The sequence below is a fragment of the Peromyscus maniculatus genome, chromosome 11, assembly GCF_049852395.1.
Source record: "Peromyscus maniculatus bairdii isolate BWxNUB_F1_BW_parent chromosome 11, HU_Pman_BW_mat_3.1, whole genome shotgun sequence".
NCBI lineage: Eukaryota > Metazoa > Chordata > Mammalia > Rodentia > Cricetidae > Peromyscus > Peromyscus maniculatus.
This window is the reverse complement of record NC_134862.1, coordinates 81,611,139-81,620,010: the sequence shown is the minus strand read 5'-3', so window position 1 is coordinate 81,620,010 and position 8,872 is coordinate 81,611,139. Positions and strand designations below refer to the sequence as shown.

The window sequence follows — 8,872 nt, the reverse complement described above, 5'->3', positions numbered from 1 at the left end:
AGGGAGGCCCCAAGGCCTGCTGGGAGGAGTCTGGTCCAAGACTAGCCCAACCAGGAGAATGAGAGGAGGAGGGTGTGCCCCAGTCTGGGGAGCTCAGGAAGACTCATCCCCCGTCCCCGGAGGCTGTGAAAGGGGCCAAGCTCAGCTGGAACTCACCCTTGCTTCCCATGTCCCTTGTCCCAAACAGAAGCCCCTTAGGAGTTGGCTCGGCACTCACGTTTTCGGCAACAGATGGGACCCGGGCATCCCCTCCTGCCGTGGGTGGGTAGCAAGGCCCACGAAGGACAGATGGTGTTTATGGTGGGAAGAGAGGCCTGGGTTGTCCAGAATAGGTTGTCAACCCCCAGCAACCTCCCCACCACCACCCCCCGCCCCCAGTCGCCGCCTTTTATAGCTTCATGGCAAGGAAAGACACAACCAGGCCTGGATTTTATAAAACCAGTTTATTCACATTTTAGGAAAAAAAAAACAACAACAACAACTAGTCGGAGGACAGGAACTGGCCTTCCTACAGCATGAGTGTGAGACCAAGAACAGAGAACCAGAAGGAAGACCTCGAGGAAAGATGTGGGGAATGTGGGGTGGGGGTGGGGGGCGCACATCTCCCACTCTAGGTAGGGACAGGTCAAATAAATTAAAGGAGGGGCTGGACGGAGGAGGGAGAGGGTACCCAGGCAACGGGAGGAGGGCTGTCGCTGGTTGGAAGACAGTTGACACCTGCAGGAACTGGAGAGAGCATGTGGAGCAGGCTGAGGAACAGGCTCCCTTTCCGCCCTCACCCTGCATCACGATCCTGCAGGACTGAGCTGGCTGTTTCTCGTCCAGGTGGAGCACACGGGAAGCCTGAGGAAGACGGGGAGGTTTGGGGGTCCCTTTCCCTCACCTGGGGCGCTACAGATCACCGCTTCCGCAGCCTCTTCATAAAGCAGCAGGTGATTGTAGCGAGGACACTGGCGCCGGTGACTAGGGCGACTCCTGTACCCGCCAACAGGGGCACGAACAGGGTGTCCAGAGCTGGAGGAAAAAAGACGGCTCTACTCAGGGAGTGCCGTGGTCCTCCGCCCCGCTGTCTGTCTGTCTGTCTGTCTGTCGTACAGGTCTCTGGCACTCTCCCCAGCAGGTTTTCTAGACTCACAGAGCGCCACAGAGTCCACCCACAACCACCGCACTTGGCACTGAGGTCAGCTTGGGGCTCTTCATGCAAAGGGATGGGGGGGGTGGATGATAGCAGGGAAAACAGGAAAACGGAAGTGGGTCAACGCAGCTGGAGCAGGTGAGTGGGGGGGTGGTTGTCACTTACCGTGCGTGTAGGGGTAGACTGTGACAGGCCCGGAGCGCGCGCTGCCCGCCTGGTACCAGCTATAATCAGCATGCCGCACCCAGGCGCTTGGGGCGCAGTGGTATATGCCTTCATCGTCAGGCCCCAGACTGTGCAGTCTTAGCCGATGACTTCTGGGTCCCACCAGCTCCACGCTGACAGGACGCCCTCCAGGCCGGACTCCCAGCTCTGCCACACCATCCTGACCGACCCCACCCACAAGCTGAGCTGGCCCAGGGCTTAACTCGCCCTCCTCTGGCCTCTCCACCCACCAGCTGGCCGCTAGTCGCAGCCCCGGGGGACCGCCCCGCACAGAGATGTTGCATAACAGGGAAGCGGTCTCTCCCCGGTACACGGTGCCCCCTGCGAGCCATGCCACGGCTTCCAGCACCACACCTGCAGAGCAAAGGACAAGGGGGTTACCGGGTGAAGGCGCAGGGGCTAAGAAGTCAGGAAATAAGTTCTACAAGCTCTGAAGCCTGTCGAGGGCTCGACCTCTCTCTCACCTTCTTCCCTCACATGCACAGGGAGCGGCCGGGACCTGGCACTGGCTGCTTCACGAAGCCGGGTCCCGGACCCTCGAACGTAGGCTTTGGCGAGGCAGCGGTAGGTGCCTGCGTCCCCGGGCCTGGCAGCCTCCAGTCGTAGCCGGTAGGTTCTGGATGCCACTTTCTCCATGGCAATGTGCCGGCCCTCATAGCCAGGGCCCAGGCTGCCGACCCCTTCGGTGTCCAGCTGGGCCACCAGGCGGCCAGGCCCAGGAGCCCCTGCAGGAGCCATCTCCCAGCCCACCGAGTACGCAGCATGGCGGCCTGGTGGGGGCAGTGCCCCGGACACATTGCACAGCAGTTCCAAGGGTTCCCCTGGGCCAATCCGGTGTTCACCTGGTCCCACAGTCACTGCCAGCTGGCTAGCTGAAATACAGCAGGGGAAGGGAGGGGTCACGGGGATGCCATCTATTACACCTCTCGGCAAAAATTTAGAGGCCTTTTCTCTGTCCCTCACCCCAGGACCTGAATTTCACCCTTCCCCATAGCCCTTGTCTCTCCACATCCAATCTCTGAGCAGTGGAGACATGGATAGAGAGTGAATAATGTCTAGAAGATTGCTCCATGGAAGAAGAGTTCTGTAGTCAGATAGTGGTCATGTAGCACCACCCCTGATGCCCCCTTAGGGGGACATGTGACACTCACACAGTGTCTGCACATCCACATGGGCCAGGACTGCCCTCTTCTCTGCGATCTGGACCCAGGAGCCGTCAGGATCCTGGATCCATTCGGCGGCAGTGCAGTGGTAGGTGCCCGAGTCGGCGGCCTGGGCACCCCCAACCACCATGCGGTAGCGATCGGCTCCTTCCTTGCTCAGCCGCAGCTCCCCAGCAGCCAGCCTCTCGGCATAGGGGGCTCCAGCCTCCACCGCCATGTCGGAGCGCAGCCCCACCACTTCTTGTAGAGTGGCACGCCCAACTGGCGCCTCGGGAACGGCTCTCCCGAAGGACACCGACAGGTGTGTGTGCTTCTTCGTTTTCGTCTGAGCCAAGCAGCCCAGCGCCAGCTCCTGCCCCTCATGCACTGTCAGGCGTGAGGGGGAGGTTGCAGCCTGGCGGCCTCGGGGCCCTGGAGGGGCAGCAGACACCTGCAGCTCATCTGGAAGAACTGGAGAGAAAGGCTTTAGTGAGAGAGGGCCGGGAGCTGGCGGCCCCCACTGTGTCCTGTGTGTGTGGCCTACTCCACTACCTACTGGAGGGCAAGGACTTGGAGAACTCAGGGGTGCCAACCCCAGTCTGGGCATACCAAGATGCTCAATAAATACCTGCTGGATTTCACAGAGCAAGCCTATTGACACCCACTCTGACGTCTGGGATTGACCCGTTTTAAATACTCAAAAAAAAAGTAATTCTCTAAAGAGGCTGGACCTGATGGTGCCGGCCTATAACCCCAGCTCCCCAGGATGCTAAGACAGAAGGGTCAAGTTCAAGGCCCACTTGGGCTACAGAGCGAGTTCCAGGCCAGTGTGGACAACTTGGAAAGTCTCTGCATCCGGACCCCACGAAAGAAAAAGAAAAAGTGCTGGAAAGGTCGTCTTGACGGCACAGGAGACTGACACAGGAAGACTGCTGTGCGTTTTTAACCGGGGCGCCACACTGAATTGTGGGAGAACCTCCACGAATGACAGGCCAACCAAGACTAGGGTTTTGCAGGCCAGCCTGGGCTACAGGGTGAGAGCCAATCTCAAAAAGCAGCACAGGAGATCTAGCTTAGTAGAAGACTTCACTTGGTATACCGCTCAACACTATAGGTTCAGTCTCCAGGACTGGAGGGTGGGTGGGTAGAGAAAGAGGAAGTAGAGGGGAAAGAAGAGGAAGTAGAGGAGAAGGAAGAGGAAGTAGAGAAGAGGAAGAAGAAAATCTAAATCTGAGAGGCTCTCTCACCACCCAGCTCAGAGCCCAGTACCTCTCAGCTCCACTTTGGCACTGTAGTTGCCCAGGTACTGAGAATCCGTAGAGGGGGTGTAGCACTCATAAAAGCCAGAGTCCTGGGCCTGCAGACGAGCAATCTTGAGCACTACGGAATCTCCCTTCAGGCGCTGCACCTGCAGGTCTCCAGAAGCCACCCGAGGCCCAAACACGGCATATGAGAACCGGCTATCCTTGGTGCTGATGATGCCCAGTGACGTAGCTGGGGCCTCTGGTCTGTACATGAACCACTCAAAGTCTTGTTGGGAAGGGCCCTCATAGGCACTCACGTTGCAAGAGATAGAGACAGAGGTGCCGGCCACACGGTAAAGAGGCCCCTTAGGGACATGCACCTGGCGGGCATTGCACCTGACTCCTGTGGGGAAAGGCAGAAAGAATTGGAATGTTTTTTAGAAAGACCAGGTCCTGATTTGATGCCCGTGTACCATAAGCACCATTCTCGACAGCTGCCTGTAAAGCAAAAGGAAACACAGGGAAAGGGAGAACAGAGCTGGGCCATAAAACACAGACGAGAACAGGGAAGAGACGCTGGAACGTGAGACATCAGCATCTCAGGCGTCAACGTAAGCCCAGATCCACCTCAGAACACAGGAACACTCTATCTCTAGCTAACTAGAGGTAGAGCATCTACGTAGACAAAGAGTGCATCTGGAGGCCGGGGAGACAGCCCAGTAAAATGCTTTCTGAGTTCAATTCCCCGCAACCACGTAAAAAGCTTGGAATGGTGGCTGGTGGGAAGACTCAGTATGTAAAAGCAGTTGCCACACAAGCCAGACAACCTGAGTTTGATCCCCAGAATACACCATGGCAGGAAAGAACGGAGGAGTCCTGAAAGTTGTCTTCTGACCTACACACCCCCCCACACACACACACATGCACTCCCTCTCTACATATAAAATAATAATTGACTACTAATAATAAAGTGGATGGCTCCTGAGCAATGGCACCTGAGGTTAATCGCTGGCCTTTACATGGACACGCATATATGTGCACTTGCGCCCATGCACACACACGCACCCCCCCACACACCTCAAATGCACAATTTAAAATAAGAAGCATGTCTGACTCCTGACTCCCCAGTTCTCGACTGGATCTTTAGCGCTCTCATCCTGCCATTCCTGTGTGGGGGGGGGGTGCTCAGGTGGAGCCTCTAGCTAAGGGAGTCTGAGACCTTTGCTGGCGGGGACCTGGCAAAATCTTACAGATCGGCTGCTCGGCTTAGCTGTCACCTGGGCTAGACAATGGAGCCAGTGGCCCAGGCTGGATGGGGCACCATGCTGAACAGGGCACGGGCCTAGTCAGTTCTCACCACACAATACCCTCTCCGCTACAGCTGTGCCATGAGCTCACTGCTTCTCCCAGCCCACAGGGCTACACAGGCAGCTGCGGCTTCTGGGGCAAGAATCAGGCTCTGCCCTGGCCTGGGGCAGAAGATCCCCTCCCCCCGCCACAGAGTCTGTCAACCTTCTGGCTAGTCCAGATGATGCACCACGCACCCCCCCCTCCCCAACAAAAGCTTTCATTTGCATATTATTTGCACGTGCTGCACATCATTTACATCGGCGCCCTTTCTGTAAGGAGACCCTAGGCACCGGCAGACCCTGCCCGCCTCTCTCTCTCTCTCCACCCCTTTTACCCCTATCCCTGTTCCAACAGACAGTCCCAACACGTTGGAGTCCTCGGTGGCTTTCTTCTCTCCACCATTCCACAGCTACTTCTAGAAAAGCCCACAGAACCCCAGAATGCAAGGAGGGCTGGCAGTCATCTCACCGATGAGAGAAATGACGTAACTCCCCTGGAGAGCACATCTCAGGAGTGCTGGGGCTGGGATCTGAACCCAGACCTGAGTCTAAAGCCTTCCACTTGCTCTCCTAGCCAACACAGAAGGGAAGGACTGGCTCAGGAGAGAACCATGTCTCTTCCAGATAAGAAAAGTAGGATAGAGTGTGATGTTTTGGCCAAGATCTTGCCATCTCTGGAGGGCCTCTACACACCCCCGAAGAGGGACAAAACCAAGAAGACTGAGACATTTCCAGGGGGAGGCCCGGTTTCCCAAGCTGTGTTATTTGGACTCCCAGGGGAAGTCCACACACAGCCTTGCTACTGGCACTGGAGGAAAAATACCCGGGCGCCTGAGAGCCTGCCCTCTAGTCCTTACTCCTTGATGCTTCCTCTGGCTACGTCACTCAGAGAACACATGATCATCACTTGAAGCAGAGGCTAGCATCAGGAAACTAACACAGGACCGATTCTTTCCTCTCCCGGGGCTCAGTTTCTCCCTTTAAGAACTAAGAGCGTCCAGTTCTGACGTTGAACCAGTGAAGTGTGTGACTCAGGCCCGCAGTGCTCCAGGCACATTTCATAATCAGGGTGATGTTGAAGACAGCCAGGGTGACACCTTCCCAGCTGCCCAGACTCTGCTCAGAAGGCCCCCTCCCGCCTTCCTGGCTCCACAAGTGCTGATGATGCCTGGAGATCCCCATGGGAAAGTTGTCCCCACAGCCTTGGGAAATAGGCTGCTCCAAGGTTCTCTCTCACCAAGCCACCTCCTCTCTAACATCCAAAGGCCTGATTTGGGAGTCGGATCCGAGTTCAAATCCTAGCCCCAACCCTCATGAGCTATGCTCTCTGGAACAAGAGATTTCAGTTTCCTCATCTGTGTAGCGAATGTCAGTGCTGAATGTGGTAGGCCCGGATGCCAGCAGCCTCTCGTGGCTCTCTGCAAGACTCTCTCCTCCAGACCTCCCCTCTGCTCATCCCTGCTCCATAAAGCCCACTGGGGAAAAGAAGCAATCACTAGGCAACCAAGCCCCAGAGCTTCATTTCCCTGCATCACTCTCTGCCTCCTGCCTTGTTCCCCAAGGAGAGTTTTCATCCTGGCCCCAGAAACCCAAGACTCTGACACCCATGCTGTTTTGGTCTAAGCCAGAGAAGGTTTAGTTGAGGTGCCACAGGCTTCTGCCTTGACTACAGCACCCCAGAATCCTCCCCATACGTATACCCTCCCCATATCCCCACACACACACACACCAGCCATGCAAGGTTGGCCCAGATCACACCATCATAAACACGGATCACGGCAGACCCTAGGTACTTGGAGATCTCAGGTTCAGTTTCCATGGAGCCTCGTTTCTCCTGGGGCAAAGATGTTGGGACCAACTGAGTGTGACGACCGACCGGCCAAATGTCTGGGAGAGTGGAAGGAGGGCAAAGAGGGACTGGCCAGGGTGGAGAGAGAGATGAGGGAGGGATGTTAAAATGTGTGTGTTGGGCGCGCGGGGTGCGCGGGGGGGGGGGGGGGGCGGTTAGGGGAGACTTTCTTCAAAGACCGTGGGCAGAATCAGCCCCTGGGCTTCCAGCCAACTCTGGGGCAATTATGAAGACCGCCAGGCACTGCCCACGCAGAGCAGGCACCCAAGGCCAGGCCCGGAGCCTAGAATGGGGTTAGAAGATTGTCACAGTATTTGGGCGCAACGACCCCAGGGCCTGGGGTGTAAAGGCTGGGAAGTGGCGCCTGCCTCCGTGGGTCCAATGGGGTGTCTCAAGAGATACCTCAGTAGGTCGCCAATATGCCCCAGCTGGGGCCTAAACCTAGGGCGTCACCACCCTCCCCTTAACCGACTGGGCAGGCGGCCGCAGAAGGAAGAGAGGCGCCGATCCCAGAGAGACCCAAGACACGCCTGACGGAGAAGTAGGGATGCAATCAGCTCCAAAACGCTGGCTGGATGCGCGACATCAGGCACCTACCCGGCCGGCCGGGACTGGGACGCAGCGACCACCACCAGGCTTACCAAGCATTAGCAGCAGCAGCAGCAGCAGCAGCGACGGCGGCGGCGAACTCAGCGGCGTGGGGTTGGGGACGCCCATCCTGCGTAGGCGGCTCTGGGGAGGCTCCGGGGGTCGGCGTGGGCTCTGGGGGGCCAGGGCCGCGAGGGGCACATGCCCGGGTGGGGGGCAGAGAGCGGGAGCAGTGAAGCGTGGGTGCGCAGAGCCCAGCTGAGCGGGAGCCGCCAACTCCCCGCCCCTCCTCTCCTCTTCCCCTCCTCCCGTCGCTCTTCCCGCCCTCCGCAGCTCGGGAGACCATTCCCGCCGCGCCCCGCCGCCCGGCCCCGCCCACACGCCCGCCCCGCCCCTCGCCTCGCCCCGCCCCGCCCCTGGCCGCCGCCTCGGCCAGACTTCGACCCTGACAGTTGGCTCCGCCCCTGGCCGCAGGCTGGGCGAACTGGCGGCACCTAGGCTCTCCTGTCCCTACCCACCCTCGCTCAGAGCGCACCCCGCCCTGCACCTGCCAGCCTTTCCGGGAGCATCGGTGCTCGCAGGGCCCTCTGGGGATAATGGGGTGACTGTGGTTGCGCACTCAGAATCCAGTTGGGTGATGTGGGCCGCTGAGTCCTGGCAGCAAACGCTGCTGACTTATGTGGGCATGGCGGGACCCAGGACTTCCTGGACGTGAAGCGGTTGGGCTCAAGGGGCATCGGGGCCCTGGAAGATCACTGAAATCTGTTCTAATACCCGGTTAGAAAGCAAAGCGAAAGGAAAGTGGGTTAGCCGTCCAGACTTCCTAGCTGGGTGGATGATCCTTGTTCGGCTCAATCCTCGGTTTCCCCCCTCCACATACGGAAGAGAGATTGTAAACACTCAAGAGTTGCGGTGATAATTAACTGAGATCAGGCACATACGTTGGTTGCACACGGTAACTATGGAGGTGTTTTGTTTTTGCATTAAACTGCTTTCTACCAATTGGAGTCGGCAATGAGACGATATGGACACACCTCTCTGCTGGGAAGGGTGGAGCTAGCCTGGAGGTAGGAGAAGGGAAGGAGTCTCTTGTGCTGTGTCTCCACTGTGAAAAAGGCGGAGAGTTGGAAGGGTGGAGCCAGAATGGGAAGAAGGGACAGGCCAGCCCGCAAAGCCAAGGCTGTGGAAGTGGCCATTAGTGGGAAGTGGCCCAGAATACATCTAGGTCCCTCACCTCCACACCCAACTAGTTCCCTTTATCCCTGTTCCCTCCTCCGCTTACTGCCCCTGTTAAGGAAAGTGAGGTACACAGAGAGAAAGTAGTCCAGGCCAGAGCTGAC

The 8,872-nt window shown here is 57.8% G+C and overlaps 1 protein-coding gene across 2 annotated transcripts; it reads right to left on the bottom strand.

The window, feature by feature from the left end:
- Window positions 1-424: 424 nt before the first annotated feature.
- On the bottom strand, window positions 425-7,908 carry Igsf8 (immunoglobulin superfamily member 8). Of its 2 annotated transcripts, XM_042258633.2 has the most exons (7): window positions 7,586-7,882; window positions 3,772-4,149; window positions 2,512-2,973; window positions 1,825-2,232; window positions 1,301-1,714; window positions 884-1,014; window positions 425-726 (listed from the first exon to the last, which is right to left on the bottom strand). In XM_042258633.2, exons 1-6 carry the CDS (start codon window positions 7,659-7,661, stop codon window positions 899-901), a joined length of 1,854 nt encoding a protein of 617 aa, XP_042114567.1. In that variant the 5' UTR covers window positions 7,662-7,882; the 3' UTR covers window positions 425-726; window positions 884-898. The 2 variants fall into 2 exon arrangements, with proteins under 2 accessions (XP_042114567.1, XP_076404099.1); XM_076547984.1 differs by having other exon boundaries at window positions 425-1,014; window positions 7,586-7,908.
- Between the last annotated feature and the right edge of the window lie 964 nt (window positions 7,909-8,872).